Raw genomic sequence first — 27478 nt, 5'->3', positions numbered from 1 at the left:
GGGGGGGGGATTCGCTTCCTGCATCCGGCCCGGCTGGGGTGGGGGGGGGTCCCCACGCCACGCCACGTCCCCCCCCTCCCCTTTTTTTTATTTTACCCCCCCACGCGTGACCCCCCCCACGTGTGCCCCCCACGCGTGTCCGCGTCCCCTCCGCGGGGCTCCCCGTGCGTCTCCATCTCCCCATCCGTGCGCCCCCCCCGCTTCTCCCCAACCCCTGCAGCCCCCCCAAAACCCCCCCCAAACCCCCCCACGCCCCCCCCGGGGCGGTCCCAAGCATGCGCTCAGCTCCCACCCGCGAATGGCTGCCGGGGCGGCGGCGCGGCGGGGCCGGTCCTAGCGGGGCTCTCCGGGGGGGGGGGGGGACAAGGGAGGGAGGGGGGGGGGGCGGCCATAAATCACGGCGGGCAGAGCCCCCGCCCCGCCCCGGGGCTGCCTGCCGGCCGGCCGGGGGGGGCGGTGGTTGTGGGGTGGGGTGGTGGGGAGGGGGGGGGGGCCAGGCAGAGCCCCCGCCGTTCCCACCGCCCCCGGCCCCGGCGCCTCGCAGATGTGGCGGAGCCGCCCGCTGGCCCCACGGCGGGGGGGGGCCCTGCGCCGAGCCCCGCGCTGAGCCGCCCGCAGGTAGGCAGCGGGCTGGGGGGGGGGCAGTGGGGATGGTACTGGTGCTACTGGTGCTACTGGTGGTACTGGTGGTGGTGGTACTGGTGGTGGGAGCCCCCCCGGACGCGTGACAGCCCCCCCAGAAGGCTCCCGGCGTGCCCCCCCCCCCAGCGCTCGCCTTTTGTGTCACCCACCCGTGACCGCGTCCTCCCTCCGGCTCCGTCCTTGTTTTATTTTTTTGGGGGGGGGGGATGCTCGGGGCTTTATTGATCCTTTATTTATATTTATTTATCTATCTATTTATTTATTTTTTTTTTTGGGGGGGGGGCGGTGATGTCACCCCGCCGCTGGGTCTCCCCCCCACCCCCCACCCCACTATGCCCGTGGGGACCCCCCCGGCTGTCCCCGCAGCGAGGCCGCGGGACGTTTTGGCTGCCCCCCCCCCCCCCCCCCCGGAGCCATCTCCGCTGCCCGACAGGAGCCGCTTCCCTCCGTGTGTCCCCCCCCCGTGCCCCCCCCTCCCCACGGCACCCCACGACCCCCGTCCCGAGTGGGGTGGGGGCACAGCCGGGGACAGCGCCGGGGCCACCCCGCTTTTGGGGCACCTGGCACAGGGCCGCGTCCCGGCAGCTTTTGGGTTCATCGCCCCCCCCCCCCCAAAAAAAAATACCCCACCCGTGTCCCGTCCCCCCCCCGCGAGGCTCCATCGCCGCATCCCTGCGTGGGGCGGGGGCCGCGGGTGGCAGGAAGAGGAAGCGGCCCCAGCCGTGGGTTTGGGATTTTTAAAGGGCCTGGGGCTGCGCCCCTCCCCTGGGCCCCCCCCCTCCATGTCCCGACCCCCCCCCAAGTGGGGTCAGCCCCCCCCCCCCCCAATGCGTGCCGTGGGGCCGCGCACCCGTGGGTGCCTCCTGTCCGTCCTGGGGGGTGCAGCGACAGGCTGGGGGTGGGGGGGGCTCAGGGCAGCGCCCCCACTTTTGGACATGGGGGGGCTCTATTTTGGGGGGGGGGCATCACCTTTATAGCAGCCCCCCCTCTCCAGCTGCTATGGGGCGGGGGGGGGCTCCCCCCTATGGGGCCAGCCCCACAGCCGGCTGGAGGATGGGGCGGGGGGGATCTATATGTGTGTGTGCGGTGGGGGGGGGTCTCCCCACCCCCGCGGCCGGGCCCCCCTGCGTGTGTCCCCCCCCCCGTACCCCCCCCCCGCGGCTCCTCCGCATTCCTCAGCGTCTGCGCCGCGCTGGAGCCCGGCCAGAGCGGGGGGCCCCGGCGGCGGGGCAGGGCGGGGGCCGGGCCCCCCGGGGCGGTGGCAACGGCAGCGGTAGCGAGGGGGGGGCCCTGGGTGTGTGTGTGTATGGGGGGGGGGGGGACACGCGGGGGGGGGGTGCCACGTGTGCTGGGTGCGCTGCGCCCCCCCCCCCCCCCTGCCCGGCCCCACGGTCTCCCCCCCGCGCGCTCTGTGCGCGCACGCACCGGGATGGGGGAAAAATTAAAAAAAAAAAAAAAAAAAAAAAGGGATGGGGAAAGGGGAAGGGGGGGGCACCGGGGTGGAAGGGGGGGGGCCGAGGAGGAGCCGGGGGGGGCCCCGAGCTGAGCCGAGCCGCGGGCAGCCCCTGCCCGGCCCCAGCGGCGGAGGGGCCCCGGCGGGGGAGGAAGCCGGGGCTGGGGCCAACGCGCTCGGGTCACGGCGGGGCTGGAGCCGCCGCCGCCCCTGGGAAAGGGCGGGGGGGGCCGGGGGGGGGGCACCGAGGGAGGAGAGGGGGGGTCCCGGCGGCCACCCCCGTGGATGCAGGCGGGGGGCGCGGGGGAATCCCCTGGGGGGGGAGTGGGGCGGGGAGCAGGGCCGTGCGCCATGCAGGGGATGGGGATGGGGTCGGGTGCCCCCCCCCACCACCACCTCGGTGCCCCCCCCCCCCCACGTCGCCCCCGCGCTGCGCCCTGCCCTTTGCCCGCCGCGGGAGGGGACACCGGGACACGGGGACACCGGCACGGCCCCGGCTCCGTGCCAGCGCCCCGCGGCCTTGAGCCTGTGCCAGACCCCCCCGGTTCCGCAGCTGGGGGGGGGGGGGAGCCGGGTGATGCGGTGCTGACCTCCCCCCCCCCTCCCCAAATCTCCGCAGCCCCCTGCCCGCCGCCGCCATGCATTCGCTGGACGAGCCGCTGGACCTGAAGCTGAGCATCTCCAAGCTGCGGGCTGCCCGGGACAAACGGGAACGGGGGGGCCCCCCCGGCCCCCGACCCCGCGGCCCCGTCGTGTCCCCCCCCCCGCCTCCGCGCCAGGACGCCCCGCCGGCCGGGGAGAGCCGGGGTTCGGCACGGGGGGGGCGCCGGGCAGGACCGACCCCCAGCCTCCTGGCACACTCCAAGCTGCTGGAGAAAAGGGACGGGCGCTTCCCCCCCCTGCCCGTCATGGACCTGAGCCTCTCGCCCCCCCCCGGCGGGGAGTCCCCGGGGGGCAGCGCCCCGCTGTCCCCCGAGCGGCCGGGGGCGAGCGACCTGCCCCTGCCCACCGCCCCCCACGTGAGTACACTCAGGACCCCCCTCCCCACCTGTACGACCCCCCCATGGCATCCCCAATCCGCCCCATTTCTTTTTTTGGGGGTCAGAGGGGGGGCCCTGCACCCCGGCCCCCTCCCTGACCGCCGTCCCCATTGGGTTCTGCTGTAGGATTTCCAGTCCCTGCGCTACATCGATGGCATCCCCAGCTCCTTCCAGTTCTTCCTGCCGCTCGGCGCCGGGGGGGCCCTGCACCTGCCCTCCTCCGCCTTCCTGCCCCCCCCCAAGGACAAGCGCCTCTCCCCGGAGCTGCCCCTGCCCAAACAGCTCGTCTGCCGCTGGTCCAAGGTCAGCCGGGGGGGCACGGACGTGGGGCTGGGAGGCAGAAGATACGGGGCTGATGCAAGGGGTCGTTTGCACCTCCCCAGCCCATCAGGGATTCGGGGGGGGTCCTCGGGGATGGGGATTTGGGGGAGGATGGAGGGTCCGCAGCCCCCCCACCTCACCCCAGCCTCGTGCCCGCAGTGCAACCAGTTCTTTGACCTCCTGCAAGACCTCGTGGACCACGTCAACGACTTCCACGTCAAGCCCGAGAAGGACGCGGGGTACTGCTGCCACTGGGAGGGCTGCGCCCGCCACGGCCGGGGCTTCAACGCCAGGTGGGTGCGGGTTGGGGGGGCTCCTTGGGGGGCGTTGGGGCTGGGGGGGGGGGCAGCGCTGCACCCCCGGACAGGGCTGGGCTGCGAGGGTGGATGGCACCGGGTGACGGCACCGGGTGTCCCCGCGAGCTGTGGTGGGTGGATGGGGGGGGTGTGTGGGTTTGGGGTCGGGCCTGCCCCCCCCCCCCAGCTGACGGCTGCGGGTGCAGGTACAAGATGCTGATCCACATCCGGACGCACACCAACGAGAAGCCGCATCGCTGCCCCACCTGCAACAAGAGCTTCTCCCGCCTGGAGAACCTGAAGATCCACAACCGCTCGCACACAGGTCAGGGTGCGGGGCTGGACGGGGTGTGGGGGGGTGACCCTTTTTGGGGTTGGGGGGTGGCGGAGGTGTCCGGCCCCACCAGACCCGGCGCTGTGCCGTCCCGTCCCGCAGGCGAGAAGCCCTACATCTGCCCCTACGAAGGCTGCAACAAGCGCTACTCCAACTCCAGCGACCGCTTCAAGCACACCCGCACCCACTACGTGGAGAAGCCCTACTACTGCAAGATGCCGGGCTGCCACAAGCGCTACACGGACCCCAGCTCGCTCCGCAAGCACATCAAAGCCCACGGCCACTTCGTGTCCCACGAGCACCAGGAGATGCTCAAGGGCCATCCGCCCCCCAAGACCCCCCTGGGCTCGGCGGACGTGCCCTACGTCAACGGGGCGCAGCTCGTCATCCCCAACCCCGCCGCCCTCTTCGCCCCCCACGGGTTGCCGGGGCTGCCCATCCCGCTGGCACCGGCCCCCCTCGACCTGAGCGCTCTGGGCTGCGGGGCGGGGGGCTCTGGGGGGCTGCCTGCCCTGCCCGGCCCCGCTCTGCCCCTCAACGGCGGCCCCTTGAACTTGGCCAAGAGCCCGCTGCTGTCCTCGCCCTTCGCGGCCGGGGGCCTGGGGCTGCCCGTCATGTCGCTGCTGGCCGGCGGGGCCAAGGTGGAGGCTGAGAAGGCGGCGGGGGGCAAGGGGGGCAAGGGGCCGGAGAGCCGCAAGCCGGGCGGCGAAAGGACGGAGCTGGGGCGCCTGCGGGCCCCCCCCGAGAGCCTGGCGCTGCTGCCGGGGGCCGTGCTCGACCTCTCGGCTGGTATCGGGGCAGCGGGCAGCCCCCCCGAGGCGCTGCCCCCCGGCTGGGTCGTCATCCCCCCCGGCTCCTTGCTGCTCAAGCCGGCCGTGGTGAATTGAGGGGCTCGGCCCCGCTCCCGGAATCGGGGCGGGGGGGACACGCGCCGAGACCCCCGGCGCTGCCTCCGCCGGCAGCGGGCCTGCGCACGATTTTAACCTTCACGAAAGAAGATGGGACTCTTCTGAGAATAGCAATAATCCCTCGGCGCACGCAGCCGGCCGCGACCCCCTGCTGCTGCCCGGCCTGAGCCCCACGGCCCCACGGGGTGGGCCTGGGGGGGGGGCCCTGCTCCGTGCCCAGCCCCGGCCTCGGCAGCTGGAGACGCCGCTATTTATTTATCGACCAGACCCCTGCTCCGACGGGGCCCCTCTTGGGCTCTTCTGCTGTCGCTGACTTGGCGTCTCCCTGCCCGGGGCTGCTGTGTGGACAGCAGGGTGGCAGCTCGGGGGGCTGCTCCTGGGTGCCCGTCCCCAAAACGCCCGCTCCTCGGCTGGGCCACCCCGCGCCGCCTCCCCGGCCCTCCCCGTGACAAGGCACACGGCCGCGTGTGCCGCTCGCCGCGCCGGCTCCGCACCGGGGCAGAGCCACCGCGTTTTGCTATGTTCATACCTAACCGTGTAACGAAGCGCATGCAGGCAGCGCGGGCAGGGCTGCGGGCAGCTGCCAGCGGCACCTTGGCACCGTGCGGCTCGGTGCTGCGTGGCTCGGTGCCGTGCCGGCTCCCTGGGGCCCCAACGGGGCGGTGTTTTCTCCTGGCACAGCCGGGGCACCCTGCCTGGCAGGAGACCCACAGGGTGTCCTGCCATGGGGTATGCCAGCCCCATGCCGTGGGGCAGCGCCGGTGCACCAGGCGTCGTGGCTAAAATAGAGATTTTGGGCAGCCCCGGCATGGCTGGGCAGACAGGGCACCCGCTCAGCTCTGCCAGCAGCACCACGAGGCAGGAGCCTCGGGGATGGGGACCCCACGGAGGTGCCCTGAGGCCCCTTGAGCTCCATCCCTGCTCCCCCAGCCCCGACCCTCCCTCTCTGAGGGACCGCTCGCACTCACCCGGGGCCACGACCCCCCCCAGCACGGGGGCCAGCTCTCCCTGACCGCTCCCATGGCACTGGTGCCTCTCTCGCCCCGGTGCGCACAGGGGGGTCCTGCGTACCTCGCCCCGCCCCGGGCAGGACCCCTGCCCACGGCTTTCTCCGAACCGGGGGTCTCCCTGACCCTGACCCAGCTGCAAGGAGCCCCCCCAAAGGCCCAGGCTCGGGGAGGGTCGGGTCCCCCGGCCGCACGCCCCACGGGGAGCCGGTCTCCCCGTGCTCACCGTCCTCGGGCCGGGGCGCGGCGGCCACCCGGCACTGCCACAGCATGGCATTCGGCCATCGACCAGGCCTCCCCGGCCGGTGTACGTTTTTCTTGCTCGTTTGTTGGTTTGTTGTTGCACATTCCAGGACATCAGTATTTTAACGGTCTCTAAGTGCCTTTCTATTGTAGTTTCTGGGTTGTTTTTATTTTCCTCCTGTTGGGCTCCATCGCTGTTAGCATAGAGTTTAAGGACTACAGAAGTAAGAGATAAGCTAACGACTATAACACTATATTCCTCCATGGGAGAGGAAGTTTATTAAGAAAACAATAAAGCAAAGTTGAAGTAAGTTCCTGTTTCAGTCTGTGCCCGGGGCTCGAGGGCAGCGAGGAGCCCGAGCTGGGGACAAAGTGCTGAGCTCGTGCCAGGGGACAGAGGGGCGACACCAGCGCCATCTCCTTGGGGCTGGGGTCCCGGGGCACGGCTGGCTCTGCCTGGCCTCCCTGGGGGGCTGAGCCCCCTCCAGGGGCTGTGACAGGGACAGCCCCCGAGTGTCCCCGCACGGCTCCTCGCTGCTGTGCCCCGACCCAGCTCCTGTCCTTGCTGCCTGTCTGCACGCAGCTCCCGGCTCTCACGTGGTGCAGAGCCAGAGGCATGTGTGCAGCCGGGCCAAGAGCATCCAACCCCCCACTAAAATAGCTCCTGCGGCCTTCCCGGGCGTGATTTGTGCGCTGGCAGCCCTCGCTGCCCTGAGGCCCAGCGGGGGACACCCCTCCTTCCTCCTCCACCTTCCGTCATCCGCAGGACAGGACGCAGCCCGTGCCAGTCCCTCGCGTCTGGGTCGTGTTTTTGCGCTCTGAGCCGAGGGCCAGGGCACAGCAGCAGGGCAGGGGCAGCGCCAGGGCCGCCCCTTCTCCCTCCCCGGGGCGCAGAGCAGCCAGGCCAGGCGGTGGAGGACACGGCGTTTATTGGCTACCTTTAACTTAAGGGAGAGGGAAGCAGGGGCGAGGGTGGCAGGAGTCACGTCTCGGCTTTCCAGCCCTTGTCCTTCTCGTCCTTGGCCCGGATGCGGAGCTCCTCGTCCAGCCGCTCCTTGGCTCTCACCACCTGCGGGACAAGGGGACAGGGTGACACAGAGGGACAGAGCACCCACACCCTGCCTGCTGGCACCAGGCTCTGGGTCCTTCCTGCCTCACCAGGGCTCTGAAAGAGGCTCGTTGGCAGTGACTGTCGGTGCTGCGGGTCCCTCACCCCCCCCGAGGCACCCCCCAGATGGCCTCCAGCATGACAAAGGATGGGGACAGATCCTATTCCCGACCCCTTGTCAGCACAGCCCTGCTCCGCTGGCACCAACAGCCCCCATCCCCTCCCAAAGCAGCCAGGCAGAGGCAGCAAAACCCTCCCTGCATGGCCTTCAGGTGGGTTCAGCCTGTGCAGGAGACGCTGTTGCCCCAAAACATCCGTTTCTGGAAGGTTCCTCTCAAAGCCAGACTGGCTGGGGGCAGAGCTGGGGGCACCCTGCACCTCTCCCTTCGCTCACCTTGGACTGCAGGTAGAAGGAGCCTCCCACAGACTTGTCGTTCACCTTGAATAAGTGGTCATAGTTCTGCCAAAACAAAGCTCCCCGTCAGTCGCTGCCTCCTGCACCCTCTGCTCCCCAAATCCTGGTGTCCTCTGGCACCGGGGGTGGAGGCTGCTTCACCCCCAGTACCTCCAGGGAGCAGCGTCCCCATCCCCGGGCAGCTCCGCCAAGCAAATTCCTCCGTGCTCCAGCTCAAGCTGGGGCAGCAAAAATCTCCTGGGACGAGCCATGCCCAGCACAGCACCCACAAACCCTCCAGGGACCAGACATCACCCCCCACCAACCCCAAAATCCCTCCCCAGCCACAGGCACACCGAGGGAGCCCCCCCTACCTTCTGGATCTCCTCCTGGTTGAGGTTGGAGACGTTGAGGATCTGCTGAGCTTCCTGCAGGCTGATGCCGATGATCCTGGAGGCGGCGGCGGACTGGGGCCTCTCCGAGCGCCCTCGCGCGTCTGCCGCAGCTCGGCTCGCTGCCGGGGACACCGTCAGCCCTCCCAAAGTGCCTCAGAGCCCCAAAACCCCGGGGGCTTCCAGGTGGGTCAGGGCCATGAAGCCCCATCTCAGCCGCCCGTGTCCCTCATGGGGCCACCCGGGTGAGGTCCCCTCCCGGCACCCAGCGCTGGGGAGGGGGCAGGAGCCTGGGGGCCACGTGAAGGGACCCGGGGGTGTCCCCTCCTTGTACAAAGGGAGCTGGGGGTGTCCCCTCCTTGCACAAAGGGACCTGGGGGTGTCTTCTCTGTGCATAAATGGATCTGGGGGTGTCCCCTGCCCGCACAAAGGGACCCGGGGGTGTCCCCTCAGCCCGGATTTGGGGGAGCCTTGGGGGGGGTGGGGGGGAGCTGGGCTCCTACCTGCGAACTCCTGGCGCAGCGCCCGCATGAAGGCCCGTCCGACCACCTGGGCCCCCACCAGGATGATCTGCGCCAGGTACTTGGCCTGTGGGGACAGCGGGGGGGCTGTCACCGCCGGCCCCGACGTGTCCCTGCGCCCCCCTCCCCACCACCCCACCCGGGATCCGGCCTCCCCCTCCCCTGTGTCCCCTGTGTCCCCTGCCTTGTCCCCTGCCCTCTCAGCTCCCTCCTCCCTCACCCAGACCCTCAACAACCCCTCCACCCCCTCCCTGTCCCTGTCCCTTGTCCCTGTCCCCCTCCCCGGGTCCTGTCCCCCCACCCCGCCCCCTGCCCCCCGCCCCACACCCAGCGCCCTGTCCCCTACCTCCCCGCCCCGATCCCCGTCCCTTGTCCCCCCCCGTGTCCCCTACCACCCCCCTCGTGTCCCCTATCCCCCCCATGTCCCCTATACCCCCCCCTCATCCCCTCACCATGTCCCCGCCGCCCCTTCCGCTCCTGACGGGGCCGGGTCAGGGAGCGGAGGGCGCGGGGCGGAGCCGCCTCCCCCCTCCCCACATCGCCCCCTGCTGGCGGCTGCCGGGAGCTGCCGGGCGCCATTTTGCCCTCCCCGCCCCTCAGCCCCACACAAGCAGCAGGCGGAGCGGGGCGAGGCTGCACGGCTTTAATGGCGGGGCCGGCCCCACAGCGACACCGCGTCCCCACGGGGCGGCTCCGGGCAGCCCGGGGGCCATGGGGAGCCCGGGGGCTCTGAGGAGTCCGTGGGCTCCGGCGTGGATCAGTCCTGTGGGGATAGGGGGCGGTGAGAGCGGCAGGGCTCGCTCCTCACGCCCCCCGTCACGGTGTCCCCATGTTGTGGTGTCCCCGTGTTTAAGCAGCCCCAGTGACCCCATGTGGAGGTGTCCCGATGTTGCAGTGTCCCAGTGTCCCCATGTTGTGGTGTCCCCATGTCGCACTGTCCCGGTGTTCCCATGCCATGGTGTTCTCCTTGTCCCCATATCACAGCATCCTGGTGTCCCCATGTCACGGTGTCCCCATATTGCAGCACCCCAGTGTCCCCATGTCGTGGTGCCCCAGTGTCCCCATGTCGCAGTGTCCCGGTGTCCCCATGTCATGGTGTCCCCTTGTCCTCATGTCACAGCATCCCAGTGTCCCCATGTCCCAGTGTCCCAGTGTCCCCATGTCAAGGTGTCCCAGTCTCCCCATGTCACGGTGTCCCCATATTGCAGCATCCCAGTGTCCCCATGTCACGGTGTCCTGGTGTCCCCATGTTGTGGTGTCCCCTTCTCCCCATGTCCCAGTGTTCCCATGTCCCAGTGTCCCCATATTGCAGCATCCCACTGTCCCCATGTCGTGGTGTCCCCATGTCATGGTGTCACAGTATCCCCATGTCAAGGTGTCCCGGTGTCCCCATGTGACAGTGTCCCAGTGTCCCCATGTCGTGGTGTCCTCATGTCCCAGTGTCCCAGTGTCCCCATGTCCCGGTGTCCCCATGTGACAGTGTCCCGGTGTCCCCATGTCGTGGTGTCCCAGTGTCCCCATGTCGTGGTGTCCTCATGTCGCGGTGTCCTGGTGTCCCCACATCGTGGTGTCCCCTTGTCCCCATGTTGCAGCATCCCAGTGTCCCCATGTCGCGGTGTCCTGGTGTCCCCATGTTGTAGTGTCCCCTTGTCCCTGTGTCCCCATGTCACGGCATCCAGGTGTCCCCATGTCGCGGTGTCCCCTTGTCCCCATGTCCCAGTGTCCCCATGATACCTACCCACTCAGCCTCATCCACGCCCTCGAAGGAGTCCTGTGGCAGCGGGTCGTCGCGGTTGCCCAGCCGGGCCACCATGGCGCTGAGGAGCTACGGGGCAAGCCATGGGGTGGGGACGGGGCTTCGTGGGGGGGTTCGGGATTCCCCCACAACCATCCCCATCCCCGCGCTCACCTCCTCCTTCTTCTGCTCGTCCGTCTTCTCCCCCAGGTACACGGCCGCGGGGACAAACTTGCGCGCCGGCTGCTCCTTGGGGGCCTGGCTCACTGTGAGGGCAGCACGATGTGGGGCAGCTCCAGGGGGGGCAGCCCCACACACGGTGCCCGCCTCGCCCCTCCGCACCCACCTGGCGTCATTTCGGGGGGACGGAGGTCGGCGCGGCACTGCTGCCCGTCCTCCCCCGCCAGCCAGGCGCGGGCACCGAGGGCCGGCTCCCACCATACGCGGGTGGGAGGGAAGATGTCGTCCTGGAAATACTCCTTCTGCAGGACGCGGGGTGGTGAGGGACAGGGGAGCCTCCACCCGGCCCCCCCATGCCGCCAGCCCCCATGGCTACCTTGACACGAGGCACGCGGAAAGCCACCGGCTCGAGGGCGCCCTGGCCCAGCCGCAGCGCTCGGGCGAACTCCACCTCGCGCACGTCGCATGCCGTCTTGCGCAGGAAGACGAAGCCCTGGGGGGAGCAGGCAGGTGAGCGGGGCTGGGAGCAGGGACGGCGGCACGGCCCCAACGGGCTCCCCCCCTCACCTTGTGGGGGTCGCTGGAGGTGAAGCTGTTACACTCGAGGAAATAGGGTGGCTCGGGGGTCACCTCGTAGAGGAACACCCTGGTGTCACCCTGGGACAGAGCGGGACGGGGGCTGGTGTGAGGGCACGGCGGGTCCCACGCCGCGGGGCCCTGTGCCGGCAGCCCTCCTGGGCGCAGGTGCTCCCACCTTGCCGGTGAGGAAGACGACACCGGTGTCCTCGTCGTAGAAGGGCAGCAGGGTGGATGGGGCCACGTCGAGGCCGAGGACGGAGAGGGGCCCATCGGGCAGGGCCTGTGCCCGGTACAGAAGGATCCTGCGCTCGCTGCGGCTGTGGGGACGGGAGGGTGGGCGGGTGGCACGGCAGGGCGTGATGTGCCCGGTGTCACCACGGTGGGCACCGAGGTGCACCTCGTCCCCCAGGGACTGTGCCCAGTGGTGGCCATGCCCGGGGAGGTGCAAGGGACATCCACGTGCCCACCCTCACCTGTCAAAGCCAGAGACGAGGAGGAAATCACCTCCACACACCCAGACCACGCGCGCCCCGCGGCCCCCCTCGGGGCCTGGGCCCTCCTGTGTGGGGAGAAGGAGGGTCACTGGCTGCACCCCGTGCTCAGCAGCTCCCCGCGTGGGGACCTGTCCCCTCCCAGCTCTCCTGTCTCGTTCCTGCTGCTGTGGTCCCACCTGCTGGGGCTGGTGGCTGCGCCGGGGCTCGTAGAGCCGCAGCCGGCCGTCCTTGCTCACCGTCGCCAGCTGCCTCCCATCGGGGCTCCAGGCCAAGCTGAAGATCTGGGAGATGGAGGGTGCCCCCATCAGGGAGCCGTGCCACAGCCCCTGGCTGGCCCAGGGGACTTGGTGGCCGGCCGGGTGCACCCCTTGGGTGTCCCATGGGCACCTCTCCTCCCCGATGGCATCTCAGCAGCGTAGTTCAGGAACCAGCTCCGAGCTGGCACCCAGCTGCGCCGCAGCGTGGAGGCCTGGCACGTCCGGGTGCTGCGGTCCCCCCGCCGCCGCCTGACCCTACCTGGTCCGTGTGTCCCTGCAGGCACAGCACCTCCTGCCCGGCGCCCAGCTCCCATATCCGCACCGTCATGTCGTAGGAGGAGGAGACGAGGAGGTCAGCCGCCACGGGGTGGAAGCGGATGGAGTAAATCTTCTCCGTGTGCCCTGGTAAGGAGAGCGGAGTGTTGGCACTGGGACAGGGACGCCACCAGACCCGTCTGCCCGTGCGGCTCTGCCTGGACACCCTGGGACAATCGGTGCTTGAGCTGTGCCCCTGCACCGCGCTCACCTTGCAGCACAGCCTCGGGCTCCCGCAGCGTGTCCTGCAGCCCGCCTTCGGGGACCCGCCACAGCCGGATCTTGGCATCTTCCCCCGCTGCAGCACAGAAACCACCACGGAGAGAGACAGGCAGGGGGTGAGTGGTGATGCGGGGCGCAGCGTGCCACGGCAGTGTGACAGTGCCCCACAGAGCGCACCCTGGGCACAGCGCACGTACCAACAGCGAGGCGCCGTGGGTCAAAGGGGTCCCAGCAGAGGTCGGCCACCGCCGTGCCGTTCTGGATGGTGGGCACGGCTGTGTCGGGGAGACGGCCCGGCTTGGAGAGCTGGCGGAGAGCAACGTGTCACCCAGAGTGCATGCCAGGCGCGGGCACCCATGTGCCGGGCACAGCGGTGGCACTGGGAGCCTCTTCCCACCGCCGTACCTCGAGGACGGCGATCTGGCCGCCAGCGGAGAGCAGCGGGAGGGCGACGCGCTGGTGGTTGGCGCAGAAGCCGTCGCTCTCGCCCGGCGTGGTGAGGCTCAGCCCCCGCAGGTTGGTGATGTGGGTGTCGCGGTGCAGCACCGCGCCCTGCGCGTGCCGGAATCGGGAGCTGGGCCCTGCGGAGCCGTGTGGGGGTCGCTGAGTGCCACAACTCCTCCAGCCACGCGGGTGGGGTGACGCCGAGCCCACCCCGGCACCCACTCACCCAAAATGCTCTGCAGAGATTTCTGGCTGGGGCTGCTGACGAAGCCGCTGGAGGGGCCGGTGCTGGCGGAGAGCGAGGTGGCGGCGCTGCTCGGCGAGGCCAGCGAGCCAGAGGGCGAGGAGTAGCCGCTGCCTTCCTGCAGGAGACGGCGTGTGGGCAGGGGGTGCTGCCCTCGCCCAGCCCCTCCCCGGCCCCTCGCGCCCCCGTGCTCACGCTGCGGTCGCTGTCGGCGGGGCCATCGTCGGGCAGCCGGGTGCTGGGCGCCGCGGGGGCGATGACGGGGGAGCGGAAGGTCTGCGTGGGTCTGCGCGCGGGGTGCAGGCTCACCTTCCCCACCTGCAGAAGAGCCCCCGAGTCCCACCCGCTCGCTCTCAGAGGAGCAGGTTTGCCCCCACAAAACTCCCTTTTCCCCCTCCTCCTGCAATCGCCCCCACCGAACCCTGCCGCTCGTGGTATGTGGCTTGCAGGAGGGGCCCTTCCCCGGCCCGTGGCTCTGGATGCAGTAAGGATACGGCCTCAAGCTCTACGTTTTTAAGGGAGATGGTGGGAAATGTGTTTTCACTATTAGATTTTTACTCTGAGCTGCACCTAGATGGAAAATAGAGCTCACTTGGCTGAGCTCAGGAGAGCGTTTTTGAGCAGTTCCTTGCTGGAAAAACATTTTAAACTCAGTGGGTGCACGTCAGCGGCAGGACAGACGAGACCTCCTGAAGCCGTGTTTGCATTCAGAAGCAGCCGAGCACGGGGCTGGGCAGCTGGGGGTGAAGCCCTGCTCGTCCCCAGGGGCTTCCTTCCCACTCCGTGGTCAGGAGGTGGCACCCTCTTGGGGGTGCACCTCGGTGCCCTGCCACCATCGCGGCCACCCCAAAAACCCACTGGCGTTTGGGAAACAGACTTGATTCGTATGAATCTCCACTTCCCATTAAAGGGATGTGATTAAAAAGTCCCACACGTGCCCTTCCACGTCCCCGTCCCCATCCCAAGGCTGTGGTGTGGTCCCTGTGCCGGCACCAGTGCTTCCCCCAGCCCCGGGCCATGCCAGCCATGGGGACGCCCCCTGGGTGACACTCACCTGCTGGCTGTCCCCTGCCCACCAGGCTTGGGCATCCGTGGCCGGCAGCACCCCGGCGCAGTCGGGGAACAGATCCTCGTGGAACTCCTGCACAGACTGCGGGAGAGGGGGCGGGCGGAGGTGGTGCTCAGCCTGCGGCCCCTCGCTGTCCCCTGGGCACCCGGTGGCTTTGGGCAGGAGACCCCCGGGCACCTTGTGGCCGCGGAGCCCTGGCCGAGCTGCACGCCGGAGCCTGTAGGTGTCAGACGCTGCCCAGCTCTGGGCTGCGCCGTGCACCCCTGAAAGTATCCGGCCTCCAAAACGCAGCCCCTGCTCTGCCAACAACAGCACCCAGCTCTCAGCACCCACCCTGCAGCCCCCGCCCCAGCGCCCAGCCTCCGTTACGCAGCGGGGTCCGGTAGCACCCTGCATCTTCCACCCAGCACCCAGAAATCAGCCCCCAGCACCCAGGTTTCAGCTCCCTGCAGGTTTCCCTCCTCTCCTGCTCCCCCCGGGCCAGGGACAGGGGTCCCCCGCCACCCCTCACCACGCCTGGGTGCCCTCCATCCCCCGGTGAGATGGCACCAGGCCCCCCAACATGGTGCTGCCCGTAGGTTTGGGCATGGGGCTGAGCTAGGGGCACGCCTCTGTGCCTCAGTTTCCCTGGGGAGCTGAGCCCTGCCTGGGAAATGTCCCCACGGGGACAGAGCCCCCACCCCCCGAGCCCGTGGCTGCCCTGCGGCAGCGCTTACGCTCTGGTTCTTTTTTTAAACGTGAGTTTTTTCCACAACAGTGTCTGTTTACAGAAAAGGGCATTTCTGTAGCCACCACCCTTTTTTTTTTTTTTTTTTTTTCTCAGAAAAATGCTGTAGGGAGTGGGGAAGAGCCTGAGCACATCGGGGGCAGCGAGAGAACCTGGCTGGGACACCGCGGCCCCGCGCGCTGCGGGCAGTCCCCAAATCTGTGGCAGGAGGGAGCGGGCACCAGGGTTATGGGGACAGGGGGTCCAAGCTTGGTGCTGATCCCCCTGAGGGAACCCCGCGCCCCCTTACCTTGCGGGGCACGATGTAGCTGACGGGGACGAGGAAGGTGTCGGTGAGCTGCAGGACGCGGAGCACCTCGCAGGCCATGACGTCCAGGGCCAGGCGGGGGACGGCGGCCAGACCCCGCGTGCGCCCCTCGGTCAGGCACTGGGTGACTGGGGACGGACAGGACACCCGTGGGGTGGGGGCGAGGCTGGGGGCCGTGACAACCCGGCGTGGGGCTCATCCTGCTTACCTTGGGTGAGCGTGGGCTGTGCCGGCACCACCTCGAAGCAGTACAGGAGGTTTTCACCCTGGAAGAGACGCGGAGGGGCTGGGGTGTAAGCGGGGGCGCAGGGAGCACCCCACCGCCCCCCGTGCCGTGGCTCCTCACCTTCCCCCCCAGCACCAGCAGCCCCGTGTCGGCGTCGAGCAGCGGGATCATGGCCCTGCAAAGGGAAGGAGGGCGCTGAGCACCGCGGGACGGGGCTCAGCACCTTGCCCTGGCACGTGGCAGCACCCCAATAGGGGCTGGATCCTGCCCTCTCAGCCCTTTCCCCCACTGCACGCCCAAACCCCAGGATCGCTGCAGGTGGGCGCACGCCGGTGGCTTCCCGGCCGTGCCCACGGCACCAGGGCACTGCTGGGTTCCCTCAGTGAGGCGCATGGGAACGGCCTTGAGCATCTCCCCGATTTACAGCCTCCCATGGCACAGCCCTGCCCCGCTCAGCCCCGCTGTGACAGCTTTATGGCCGCGAGACCTTGGTGGCTGCCTCCAGCCGCCCGGTGCGTGGCACGGCAGCGCGGGGACGTGGCACACGGATGCCAAACGTGGGCGAGGGAGCCCGGGGCTCGCCTGGCCCCGCTGCGGCACTGCCCTGGGGCTGCCCGGGCCGGCTCAGCCTGTTCGGGACGGGCACGGGGCCGCGGGGCGCAGCCAGCACGCCGCACGCCTCGCCGGCACACGCCGCCCTGCCAGTCCCGCGGTCGGGGCCACCGGCTGGGCTGGCCAAAGCGTCCCTGTCCCCGTCCCCGTCCCACCCAGTGGCTGGAGGGGACGGGGAGCACCAAAGCCCTTCTCTTCCTTCCCCACGATGCGGGTGGAGGAGAAAGCTCCAGAGGCAGCTTCCAGGAGAACAAAGGGACAATCTATTACTTTCGGGTTGACATTTTTGTGGTCGTGCCGGCTGGGGGAAGGGAGCACGTGCAGTGCCGGGGTTTTACACGGAACGACTTTGAGGAAACGCAGCCCTACAAAGGCACCCGGCCCCGTGCACCCACCCTGGGTGGTACCCAGCCCTGGCAGCCCTGTGCCCACAGCGGGTCCCCACAATGGGGACGCTGCAGAGGACGTCGTGGGGTGGCCGGGTGACACCGGGGACAGCCCTGGCTGGCACGGCACAATCCCAGCCCGTGGCTGTTGGCACAACTTGGGCAAACACCACTGGGGTGGCTCCGGCAGGCACGGGGGTCCCCTGCCCGGCTGCGGTCACCGCTGCTGGGACAAGGACAAGGACACCTCTGGGTGCCGGGACACCTCGAGGCGATGAAGGGCGAGCCCTTGGAGCGCGTGGCACAGCTCTGCTGTCACCGGGGCACCGCGACACCAGCCCCACGGGGACACCCAGAGCCCCTTGTCCCCAGCGGGTGCCCACATCGGGGCAGCGCCCCCCGGGACCAGGTTTGGGGTTTGGGTTTTGGGGCAGGGGGCACCAGGGCTCCGCTGGGGCATTGGGGTCACCCATGGCTGGGGGGCACAGGGGTCCCGGGGGGCTGCTGGGGGCCACAGGGGCACCAGGGCCTGGCGGTGCTGGGGGCGCTGCGCCTGCCCCCCCCCAGAGCTGCCCCCGGGGTCCGGGGGTCCCTGGAGGTCCCTGGAGGTCCCCGGGGGTCCCCGGGGGTCCCTGGGGCGCCCCCACGCCGGGCCCCATGTGAGCAGGGGGCGGAGCCTGCGTGGAAGCCCCGCCCCCCAGCCACCTCCCCCGACTCCCTCAGCCAATGGGGAGGCGAGGAGAGAGATGGCCCCGCCCCCTCAGGGCTTAGCCCCGCCCCCGGGCTTTAAAAGCCGCCCCCCCGCGCCCGGCGCGCTCAGAGCGGGGAGCGCCCGCCCGCAGCCATGCGCTGAGCGCCCGGCACGGCCCGGCCCGGCACGGCCCGGCCACGGTGAGTGCCGCGTCCCGGGGGTGCGGGCAGGACGGGGGGGGGGACACCGGGCTGATCGTCCCGTTGGGTGCACGGTGTCGCCTGGGGAAGGGGCTCCGGAGGCAGCCCCGGGGTGCGCGGGGACCAGGGGACCGGTGGCGGGGTCCCCATCCCGCACGGTGCCTCCGCGGGTCCTGTCCCCTGCTGCCTGTCCCCTGCCACGGCTTTGTCACCGGGTCTGGGGGTGCCCCGGCACGGGCAGGGGGTGGGATGGGGCTGCAGGGACCCCCACTGCTGCTGGGTGGCTGTGGGGGTGGTGGGATGCAGCGCGGTCCCAAGGGATGTGGCAGCAGGGGACAGCGGGCACCGCTGTCCCCGTGGGGCTGTGTGCCAGCAGGGCCACCAGCCAGCATGGCCAAGGGGATGCCCCACAAGCTTCTGCTGCTGCTGTGTGCCTGCTGTCATGCAGTGTGGTGTCACCGGGGTGCCACCGAGCCCCTCGCCTCCCCAGGTGTGCCATGGGCTGAGCGCCCCTCGCCGTGTCACCTCCCTCCCTTGTAGCCACCACGCTGCCCCGAGTGCCTGGGCATCCCGGTGCCACTTTGGGGAGATGCCCGGGTGACAGAGCCAGCCAGACGTGTGTCACCCCGCTGTGCCATGGGCACGTCCCTTTGTACGGTGACCTGGTGGCAACCGGCTTGTCCTGACCCAGCTGGGGCCGGGGTGCTGCCCACACGGCGCAGGGCCGTGCCGGCGTGACGAACGACACTAATTACTATTTTTTCGCCGCCACACCAAGCCCGGGTGGCCTGGCCGGGTCGCCCTGACGCAAGCGCTGCCTGCCCGGCTGGCTCCGCCGCCCCGGCGGGATGCGGCAGGAGGAAACGCTCGGGGACACGGCGGCCACAGTCAGGCCGCAGGAATCCGCGCGTGGCAGCAGGGCGGCACCGCCGGGCTCCCGGGCGCGTTGGCTCCCGGCAAAGCCACCCTGCTGGTTTTTCTCCCCCCTTCCCGGCACCTGAGAGCCGGGAGCGCGGCCGGGTCACGGGGGCAGGAGCGGGGCCGAGGGGCTGGCGCCAAGGGGGAGGCAATAACCAGGCCCGCATTCCTCTGGGGCTGCTGCGGAAACTTTAATTAAATAGGGAGGGGAGGCTGGGAGGAGGTGGGAGCTGCGGCGGAGGGCGGGTTGAAGGGAAAAGGGGGATTAGGGGCTAATCCTGCGCCCCCGCCGGGGGTCGGGAGGGGGCACGTGCTGACACGGGCTTGTTTGGGGGGCGTTAGGGAGGGCCCCGCGTGCAGGGGCTGGGGAGCGGCGCCTGCAACTCGAGCTGGCCGCCGGTGCAGGCCCCGCATTCCTGCGCGCGGGGCCCCGAGCGGCGGCGGGGACGCGGCCGTGCCTGCGCCGGTGCCCGTGAGCGGCCGGGGTGGCCACCGGGCTTGGCTGCGTGCCGGCAACAACGGTGGCTTTGTTCGGCGCCAGGAGCCGGGCGGATGCGGGGCCTCGCTCGCCGGTGCGGGCGGTGATGGGAGGAGGTGTCCCGGCTCTGCTGGGTACCCCCGGCTCAGGGACCCGCCGTGACACGGGGTGTGATGTGAGAGTTTGTGGGATCCCTCCTGGCTGCGATTTGGCACCCCCAGGTTCACCAGCCCCTGGTGTCAGGAGGGTGAGTGGCTCTGTGTGAGCACAAGGGATGCTCACCAAGCGCCAGGGTCACCTCCCTGTGGCTGCGGCAGGATCCATCTGCCCGGGTGTCACCCACGGCATGGGGACGGGGACCCCCTTGAGGAGCCAGCCCTGCCCCTCATCCCCAGCAGCTGCGCGGGGCTGGGATCAGGCTCCCCCTCACATGGGGATAAGGGGTGACCCCGCCGTGTCCCCAGGACTGCCAAGCTCTGTGCGCAGCGGCGGGGACACCACGGTGCCCGCCCCGAGCAGGGAACGGGGCCGGCGCTCCCAGCCCACCAGGCTGGCAGGCAGAGGCTGTGTGAGCTGGGGAGGCTGAGCCCGGATCCTCCCGCAGCCGGAAAATATGAATAATTCGGCAACTATCTGCGGTGCAGGCAGGGGGGAGCACAGCCAAGGCAGCAGCAGGCCGCTGGCAGGGGCGGCCACGGGATGGCCGAGCACCTCCAGGAGAACGTCTCCAACGCCTGGATGCGCCGAGGCCGTTCTGCTCCCATCCCCTATGGAGCCACCAAGCCCCTGGGCTGGATCAACCCCTCAGCACCCTGTGAAAGCCCATCCGGGGTGCCGAGGCGATGCCGGCGCGTGCCGAGGGAGAGGTGGCGGAGGCGGGAGCTGCGCGGGTGGAGCGCACGGGCACCCGGCCTGGCCGGTGAGGCGGGATGCTCGGCCGCGGTCATGGCCCGGCCCAACCTGCCCGGGGCTGGGTGAGCGGAGCCTGGCAGCCGGAGAGGAAATGCCAGCGTAATTAAAGGGACGAGAGACTTGGAGTCAGCAGCTGGTTGCAGCATGGGACACGTCAGCGAAACCCGACCCTGGCATTGCAAAACCCCGGTCCCAGCCCCGAGCTCCTGCACCACCGGCACCCGGCGCTGCCCACCCGGGTGGCCTGGCACGGCCACACGCTGCGCCGGCCCCCAGGCTGTCCTGGCACTGCTGGGGCTGTCTCGGGGTGCCCCTGTTCCCCACTCAGTCCTAACATCGGTGCAGGGCTCTTGGCTGGCTCCTCGCTCCCAGGGGCAGCCAGGTCCCCAAGGTGTCACCGGCAGCCTTGCACTCCTGCAGCCACTCACCTGGCACCAAACCCCCCAAGGGCTCACACAGCGGTGCCAGCGCTGTCCCCAGCCCCCTTAACACCCCCAGTGTCCCCAAAACCCCTTATTGAGGCCGTACAACACATTCTTTAGCTCAGCCATCGTGCCTGACCGCGGTGCATGGGGCGCAGCAGCCCCTGGCAGAGCCACCCACCCGATGGGACTGGGTGGGGGCATGGTGACGGTGACCCCATGGCCACGGAGCGGCTCCTCCCCGTGCTGCTGTCCCCAGGCCAAGTGACTCAGGCGCTGCGGTGACCCTGCCCAGCGGCGCGGGTGCACCCCACCCTCGGGCGCACCCCGAGACCGGGCCACGAGCCGGCCACCGCCTTAACCCTGTCCGGGTGGTGGTGGGGGGGCACCATCACGGAGATGCCCCTGGGTGTCGGTGTCACCCCCCCAGCGCTTTTGGGGCCCTGCTGTGCCGCCGGTGAGGCTCGGCCAGGGCCCCCCACGGCGGAGGGGCGGCTGGGGCAGCCGGCGCGTGCTGCTGCGCGACCCGGTAGCCCCCCGCACACGGCGGGGGCCCCTCGCACGCCGCGGGGGTTTTATTTGCCTGAAGCTATTAACAGCTCGGAGCAGCTCGGCAGGAGGGGAGGAGGTGCTGGGGAAGGGGCTGCGGGGGCCGCGGCACCCCTAGGGCCTGCTGAGCGCCGACAGTGGGGTGGCGGAGAAAGCACGGCCCTGCTGCAACCCCTCGCCAGCACTAATTAGGGCTGGCATTAAAAGGGCTGAAAGACGGGGCTGAGAGACGAGCCAGCCACGTCCTAGGCAAGGACACGAGGCGGGACGTCTGTCCCCGGGGCCCCTGGCACAGAGGGGCTGGAGCAAGGGCTGCTACGGCCTCGCACACCCGGAGCTTCCTCCCCTCGGTCCTCTGCCTGCCCACGCCAGCGGGACGGGGGCTCCGTGTCCCGACAAGGCTGGTGCTGTGCCAAAACCCGGGATGCCAACAGGGGAAGCTTTCTGGGACGCCAAGTCGCAGCGTGCAGCTGGGGATTTGGGAGATGAGAGGGCTGGAGCACCGCCAGGGGCTGAGCCCGCCGAGGGGTCACAGCCTGGCCCCGTGCCCCCCTCTGCAGCCCTGGGACGTGGCCCCGCTGCCCTCCGAGCAGCAGAACGGCACTGGGCAGGGGCTCCTGTCCTCCTGAGGGCTCTGCTCTGCCAAGGGGACCGCAGCCAAGGTCACAGCGCTGTCCTCTCCCTGCTTCCCCGCGCAGACACGATGCGGCACGCAGGGGCTGGAGGGGGCTGGCAGCACCCAGCAGCGGGCGTTTTGTGGCTCCGTGCCCCTCTCAGCACCTCGCCAGCTTTGTGATGCCCTCCTGCCACCCATGGCCACGTCCCCGGCACCCTGAGCCTCCCCGATGGGGCTGGGGCAGCCGGTTCCTTTGGCCCCACAGCCTTGCCCTGGCAGCGTTTCATTAGCCCAGGCCACCTCGGGGTGCCACCACCAGCTCCAATTCCAAGCGCTGGAGACCACGCAGCCATCCAAATCCCTCAAAGCACTCACCCCCCCTCCCCAAAACCCCAAACCCTGCCTTACGCTTCGCCCTGGCGCTGGGGTCCATGTGCCCACCCCAAAAAGCAGAACCTTGTAGCGATTTTGGGGGCAAAGCAACAGCGTGGGCAGGGGTCCCGGGGGGGGGTTTTGCCCGTGGGCGCAGCTCCGTGCGGCACGAGCAAAGGGTTAAGTCCTGCTCGGCGTGCGGGAAGCGGGCGCGCTCCCACCCCCTTCGCTGGCGGAGGCCGAGCCGGGTGCGTCCTGGGATGGAGGCGGCGCATCCCACATGTTTGGTTTGCACCCTGCCGAGAGGAGCCGGGGGGAAGGAGGGGCCCTTTCCCCGCCGCCTCGCCCCACGGGGGACGCAGCCCCTCGAGCCGGAGCCGCGACACCATGCACGGAGGAGCTGGGGGTGCGTGGACACCGACGGCCCTAAATCCGGGGGGCTGGGGGAAAGGGAGAGGATTTGGCTGGGGTGGGCAGCTCGTGTGCTGCTTCACGCCCCGGGCAGGAGCAGCGGCGGGGAGACGTGACCGCAGAGGGGGTTTTTGGGCTCTTCCATGGTCCCTTTGGGGCTGGAGTGTCCCAGGCAGGGCGGGAGGGGATGGTGAGATGCCGAGGGGCTGGTGGCACGGCCACTTGGTTCCTACTGCGTGGGCAGCCGGGGGCTGGGAGGCTGTGGTGCCGTGCTGGGACGGTGGGGACAGCGGTGGGGACAGCGGTGGGGACAGCAGCGTGCCCAAGCCTGGCTGTCCCTGCCCCACCAGGAGCCAGGTCGGGGGCCCAGGAGCTGCGTGGAGCCAGCCCCTCCCTCAGCACCGCCAAACCAGCCGGGTGTTTTGCGTGTGAAGCCGCGCTCGCGGCGCTGCTTGCTCCACGTATCCTCATGCAAACCTCTCTCTCCCGCAGAGCTGACACCATGAACCAGCTGGTCCTTTGCACGCTGCTGCTCTTGGTCCCCGGGGAGCTGGCGCGGGCATGTCCCGCTGGCTGCCAGTGCCAGGACCCCAAAACCATCCTGTGCGCCGCCAGACGGGGCCACACCGTGCCCCGGGGGCTGCCCCCCAACACCCTCTCCCTGTACGTCTTTGAGAACGGCATCACCATGCTCAGCGAGGACAGCTTCGCGGGGCTGCCCGCCCTTCAGCTCCTGGACCTCTCCCAAAACAAGATCACCAGCATCCAGAAGAACATCTTCCAGCCCCTCACGGAGCTCGTCAACTTGGACCTGTCCTCCAACCAGCTGCAGGAGATCACCAACGAGACCTTCCACGGGCTGCGGCTGCTGGAGAGGCTCTACCTGCAGAGGAACAGGATCCAGCACATCCACGCCGCCGCCTTCGACACGCTGGAGAACCTGCTGGAGCTGAAGCTGCAGAACAACCAGCTCTGGGCAGTGCCCCCCCTCGACCTGCCCAACCTCCTGCTGCTGGACATCAGCTGGAACAAGATCCCCGCTATCGCACCCGGGGCCTTCCACGCCGTCAACATCGAGTCGCTGAAGATCGCGGGGCTGGGCCTGACGAGCTTGGACGAGGAGCTCTTCCAGCCCCAGAACAACCTCCACGAGCTGGACGTCTCCAACAACCTGCTGGAGCGCGTCCCGGCCGTGCTGCGGCGCCTGGGGAGCCTCACCAAGCTCAGCCTGGCCGGCAATGCCCAGATCTCCCAGCTGCCGGCAGAGGATTTCCAGAGCCTTCACAACCTCCAGGAGCTGGACATCAGCAACCTCAACATCAACACCATCCCTCGGGACTTCTCCGGCTTTTTCCCCAGGCTGCGGGCCGTGACGGCCGCCGGCAACCCCTTCAACTGCATCTGCCAGATGAGCTGGCTCGTGCAGTGGGTGAACTCCAGCAGCGTGGTCCTCCGGCGGCCCGAGGAGACGCGCTGCCACTTCCCCCCCAAAAACTCCGGCAAGCTCCTCCACCACCTGCAGTACGCCGACTTCGGCTGCCCCACCACCACCACCACTACCACCACCACCACCACCACGCCGCGCACCACCACGCTGCGGCCCCCCGCGCCTCTCCCCACCAGCAGCCGCCCCCCGCCGGAGCCCAGCACCGCCGCTCCCACCCCGCAGGTCAGAGCCTCCCCCGGCAGCTCCGCGCCCGTGTCCTTCAGCGTCCCCCCGGCCCCCAGCAGCCCCCCGCCGCAGATCTGCCCCCCGCGCACGTGCCTGAACGGCGGCACCTGCCAGCTGGACGCACGCAGCCACCTGCAGTGCCTGTGCCCACAGGGCTTCGCCGGGGCGTACTGCGAGGAGGAGGAAGAGGTGAAGGGGACGACGCCATCCCCGGGCACCCAGGCGCCACCGCCGAGCCGGCGGATCAGCATCACGCAGGTGAGCAGCACGTCCCTGAAGGTGGACTTGCAGAACTACATCCAGTCCAAAGCGCAGCTGAAGGGCATCCGGCTGAGCTACCGAAACCTCTCCGGGCCGGACAAGCGGCCCGTGATGCTCCGCTTACCGGCCTCGCTCGCCGAGTACACGGTGCGGGCGCTGAGACCCAACTGCACCTACCGAGTCTGCGTCGGGCCGCTGGGGGAGAAGGTGTCCAAGGAGGAGTTCTGCGTCGAGGCGCACACCTTGCAGCTGACCCACCAGCAGCACTCGCCCGTCACCCAGGGCAAGGACAACAACCTCACCCTGATGATCGTCCCCGCGCTGGCCGCCGTGCTGCTGCTGGTGGTGGTGGTGACGGGGGTCACGTATTACCGCCGGCACCGCCGGGCGAAGGCGCACGCGGGCGGCGGGGTGGACGCGGGGCCGCTGGAGCTGGAAGGAGTGAAAGCCTGCCTGGATAACGGGGACCTGGGCACCCACAGCCGCAAGGGGCCGGAGCCCGCGATGCTCTCGGGCGGCTCCGAGTGCGAGGTCCCGCTGATGCAGGCTCATTACCCCAGCAACAACAACACCACCGCGCTCAAGCCCTCCTACTTCTGAGCCAGGCGGCACGGGCAGCCGGGCCAGGGGAGCCCCGCGCGGCCAGCGGTGGCACCCGGCCCCGTTCCTCCGGGCCGAGGAACAGCGAGGAGTTAACTGAGCGAAGGCACAAAGCCCAAACCCGTAACGTGCAATTTCTGAGAGGCTCACACACTTCGGGAGCAGACACTAATTTTACCGCTCGGCGCATGACTGAGTGCCTTGACTTCTGTGACTCTACGTAGAACGTGGGTAGCGAAAGAGAGGGGTTTTCGTTTTTAATTTGGGGTTTGGGTTGGCCTTTTTAATTTTTTTTTTTTAGCTAGTGCTAAAAAAGAAAGTCAGCGGTGACTTAGCTAAGGGGCATCAACGTGCTGGCAACAAGGGCCCTTTAGTGGAGCACGGCCCGTGGCTCTCAACTCCCTGGAAGCTGATGTGAGCGGCGCGGCCCGGCCGAGGTGCTGGGACCCTCGGGACCCCCGGGCCGCGCGCCAAAGGAAGCGCCGAGCAGGCGAACCGGGAATCGAAGCTTTAAGAACTCGGAGAGAATATTTATACACGGTTATTTCCCATTTCTTCTGGGAAAACTCTTTTTTTTTTTTTCTAGTACAGGTTTGTGTACATCTGTTTTGTAAGGCAGACCAGAAGGGTGTCTTTTTTGTAAAAAAAATTAAAATAAAATAATAACAACAAGGAATCGTGCGCGGTGTTTGCAATCTTGGGAGCTGTGGGACCCCTCCCGAGGGCGGCACAGCCCAGCTCCCCTGGGACCCTCGGGCACCACTGGTGGCAGTGCCCATGTCCCCTGCAGAGGGGGGGACAGGTCGGCCGTGTGCTCCCCGTTGCTGTTGGCACTGGATGAGTCAGGGCAGTTTTTTGGAGGTTTCAGCCCTGTGAAGCTGCCCCCCCAGCGCGAGCTGCCAGCAAAACAGAGGCCACGAGTTTCAAATGAGACCCTGCCCTGCGCATCATCCAGCCTGACTTCATCCTGCCCTGGCTGCCAGATGGCCGCGGGGTGTCGGACAAACAGCGTGGCTCAACCTCGATAACCTCCTGACGTCAGCCTCCTCCTCCTCCTCCTCCTCCTCCTCCTCCTCCTCCTCTCCGCGCCAGCCTCATGCCAAGGGGCTGCCCGGGGCTCTGCCCTGCATCTGGCACCGCGCCGTGCCCGAGCCTTCATCCGCAGCCACGCAGCAGGGCCACGGTCCCCTCGCACCGGGGGCTGCCACCACGCCGGGGCTCAGGCAGCCCGTGCTGGGCCCCCCCCTCCTGGGTGCGAGCCCCCCGGCCCCTTGAACAGCCGTGTTCGTGCGCTGGTTGCAGCGGGGGGGGAGGCTCGGGGCCGGCGCGAGGCAGGTTGCCGCTGCCAAGTGCTTTCTGCTCCAACCTCTGGTTTTAATCGTTTTCCAATCCTTTATCTTTCGGGCTGGAATTTTCCAGGTTGGGTCCCTGCCCGCGGAGGTATGTTTTATTTGGAGAAAATGAGCAAAGCGGGCTGAAGCGCCGCCACCACCGCAGCGAGCAGAGCTGCGGCGGGCCGGCTGCCCAAGGGGTTACAGAGGGGACACCACCCAAGGGGGCTGCTGCCCCCCCCGGGCTGGCGGCTCAGGTGAGTGCCCTGCAGCCCCCTCCCAGCCTAACGGGACCCCCGTGCGCACTGCGCTGCTGCAGGATGTGGCCCTGACCTGGTCCCGTGCATGCTCTGGATGCAATTAGGGGCGCGGGGCGGCAGCGGGGGCTGTCTGGCGCGGCCCCCCCGGCTCCCAGGTGGGTTTCCGGCAGGGCTGGCTCCCATTAGGGCCGGCGCAGTGGCAGCGGGGGCCCCTCTCCGGCGCGGGCGGGCAGGCGCGAGGGCCACGCTCGCCCGCTCAAAGGGCCCATTGTGGTTCTCTCCCCACAGATTTTTCAAATTAACATCCCAAATTCCTCTGAAAATTGCTGCTGTGTAAATATTTTCACTGCGAGCTTTGTATATTTTCCAGCCCTGCGAGGAGGAGGAGAGCAGAAAACTCCCCGGCGGAGCGCAAGCCCCGTGCCGGGTGCCTCCGGATGGTCGCTGCTGCAGCCCCCGAGCCGGGACGGGCGCAGGGACGGGCTCAGCCCCAGCACCATCACGCCAGGAGCCATCACGCCTCTTCCCTCCTGGCCCCTTCCTTTTCCCTCCCTGTATTCCTACGGCTCCAGGACCTCGCTGAGAAATCCCCTCCCCGCTTTCAGGCAGCCCCATCCTTCACCGCCCCGGCTGGAGAGGGGGGGGAGGGAGCACAAATCCCTCTCCCACATCCAAGCATTGGCACAGCCACATCCCCTTCCAAGGGTCACGCTCCCACCCGAGCTGCTGTTTTGCTCCTCCCTGGCTTCACGATGTGCCCCCCTCCCAAGGAAGGGACTTTTCCCACTTGCTCAAGGTTTGCCAGGCTCGGGGCTCGGCGCAGCTTGGCACAGCGCAGTGCTCGGACCCGCTGTGATACCCAGCGCCCACGTCTGCACCCGTGTGGCTCTGCAGGAGCTCAGAGGCACCCAAAAAATGTCCTCGCAGCTCCCCCCCAAGCCCTCACGGCTTCCCTAGCCCCAGCACAAAAGTCCCCCCCGGCCACTGCCAGCTCCACCGCAGCCCCAGGAGCAGATGAGCGCGGCACATTGTGCGGCGCTGCTAATTCCTCCGAGCTGAATCAGCGCAGGGGAAGGATTGCAAAACCCCCTGAAATGAAACCAAAAAAATCCCTCTCGCTGTTCTCGGCTAACCGAGAGCCCTGGGCAGAAGCCACCAGCAGGATGGGGGCCCAGTGAAGAGCACCACGAGCTGCACAAGGGCAAGTCCCGGTGTCCCCAGCACGCGAGCAGCCCAGGGAGCCCGTGCCAGGTCCCCAACGTCCCCATGGCTGGAGCAGAGCCTCAGCAGGACACGCAGCCTTTGTAGGGCCACAAAGGGGGTGCCGGG

The 27478-nt window shown here is 69.1% G+C and overlaps 3 protein-coding genes across 7 annotated transcripts in view; 2 read left to right on the top strand and 1 right to left on the bottom strand.

Moving 5' to 3' along the window:
- Nucleotides 1-378: 378 nt before the first annotated feature.
- On the top strand, nucleotides 379-6555 carry GLIS2 (GLIS family zinc finger 2). Its single transcript, XM_072023677.1, has 6 exons — nucleotides 379-618; nucleotides 2715-3114; nucleotides 3262-3438; nucleotides 3616-3749; nucleotides 3959-4077; nucleotides 4189-6555. Exons 2-6 carry the CDS (start codon nucleotides 2734-2736, stop codon nucleotides 4971-4973), a joined length of 1596 nt encoding a protein of 531 aa, XP_071879778.1. The 5' UTR covers nucleotides 379-618; nucleotides 2715-2733; the 3' UTR covers nucleotides 4974-6555.
- A 601-nt stretch (nucleotides 6556-7156) lies between these two features.
- Nucleotides 7157-27478, bottom strand: part of LOC101790762 (mitochondrial import inner membrane translocase subunit TIM16) — a 37508-nt gene continuing 17186 nt past the window's right edge. Inside the window, exons 10-31 of one of the 4 annotated variants that reach the window (XM_072023672.1) lie at nucleotides 15579-15633; nucleotides 15441-15498; nucleotides 15215-15360; nucleotides 14184-14279; nucleotides 13325-13447; nucleotides 13112-13247; nucleotides 12847-13022; nucleotides 12639-12747; nucleotides 12431-12517; nucleotides 12164-12306; nucleotides 11824-11928; nucleotides 11627-11712; nucleotides 11329-11470; nucleotides 11142-11231; nucleotides 10951-11067; nucleotides 10741-10876; nucleotides 10569-10660; nucleotides 10398-10484; nucleotides 8642-8726; nucleotides 8121-8260; nucleotides 7747-7812; nucleotides 7157-7313 (exon numbers count right to left, since the gene is read on the bottom strand). In XM_072023672.1, coding sequence (XP_071879773.1) covers nucleotides 7227-7313; nucleotides 7747-7812; nucleotides 8121-8260; nucleotides 8642-8726; nucleotides 10398-10484; nucleotides 10569-10660; nucleotides 10741-10876; nucleotides 10951-11067; nucleotides 11142-11231; nucleotides 11329-11470; nucleotides 11627-11712; nucleotides 11824-11928; nucleotides 12164-12306; nucleotides 12431-12517; nucleotides 12639-12747; nucleotides 12847-13022; nucleotides 13112-13247; nucleotides 13325-13447; nucleotides 14184-14279; nucleotides 15215-15360; nucleotides 15441-15498; nucleotides 15579-15633 — 2362 coding nt within the window. In that variant the 3' untranslated portion in view covers nucleotides 7157-7226. Of the gene's footprint in view, nucleotides 7314-7746; nucleotides 7813-8120; nucleotides 8261-8641; nucleotides 8727-9111; nucleotides 9258-9288; nucleotides 9423-10397; nucleotides 10516-10568; nucleotides 10661-10740; nucleotides 10877-10950; nucleotides 11068-11141; nucleotides 11232-11328; nucleotides 11471-11626; nucleotides 11713-11823; nucleotides 11929-12163; nucleotides 12307-12430; nucleotides 12518-12638; nucleotides 12748-12846; nucleotides 13023-13111; nucleotides 13248-13324; nucleotides 13448-14183; nucleotides 14280-15214; nucleotides 15361-15440; nucleotides 15499-15578; nucleotides 15634-27478 lie in introns of those variants that run through there. The other 3 variants (XM_072023671.1, XM_038186996.2, XM_038187004.2) reach the window with 3 other exon arrangements.
- On the top strand, nucleotides 17215-25234 carry VASN (vasorin). Of its 2 annotated transcripts, none has more exons than XM_038186997.2 (2): nucleotides 17215-17347; nucleotides 22518-25234. In XM_038186997.2, exon 2 carries the CDS (start codon nucleotides 22528-22530, stop codon nucleotides 24556-24558), a length of 2031 nt encoding a protein of 676 aa, XP_038042925.2. In that variant the 5' UTR covers nucleotides 17215-17347; nucleotides 22518-22527; the 3' UTR covers nucleotides 24559-25234. The 2 variants fall into 2 exon arrangements, with proteins under 2 accessions (XP_038042925.2, XP_071879777.1); XM_072023676.1 differs by lacking the exon at nucleotides 17215-17347 and adding an exon at nucleotides 21660-22020.

Source organism: Anas platyrhynchos, chromosome 15, assembly GCF_047663525.1.
Source record: "Anas platyrhynchos isolate ZD024472 breed Pekin duck chromosome 15, IASCAAS_PekinDuck_T2T, whole genome shotgun sequence".
NCBI classification, from domain to species: domain Eukaryota; kingdom Metazoa; phylum Chordata; class Aves; order Anseriformes; family Anatidae; genus Anas; species Anas platyrhynchos.
Note: the sequence above shows the minus strand (reverse complement) of the source record. Positions and strands in the feature narration are given on the sequence as shown.

Excerpts from the sequence above, each read along its gene's own strand:
- VASN (XM_072023676.1), top strand. The coding sequence starts at position 21,674 with ATGTGCCCACCCCAAAAAGCAGAACCTTGTAGCGATTTTGGGGGCAAA. Across the intron at positions 22,021-22,517 it reads CATGCACGGAGGAGCTGGGG|AGCTGACACCATGAACCAGC; the intron begins GTGCGTGGACAC and ends TCTCTCCCGCAG.
- GLIS2 (XM_072023677.1), top strand. The coding sequence starts at position 2,734 with ATGCATTCGCTGGACGAGCCGCTGGACCTGAAGCTGAGCATCTCCAAG. Across the intron at positions 3,115-3,261 it reads CCCTGCCCACCGCCCCCCAC|GATTTCCAGTCCCTGCGCTA; the intron begins GTGAGTACACTC and ends GTTCTGCTGTAG. Across the intron at positions 3,439-3,615 it reads TCGTCTGCCGCTGGTCCAAG|TGCAACCAGTTCTTTGACCT; the intron begins GTCAGCCGGGGG and ends TCGTGCCCGCAG.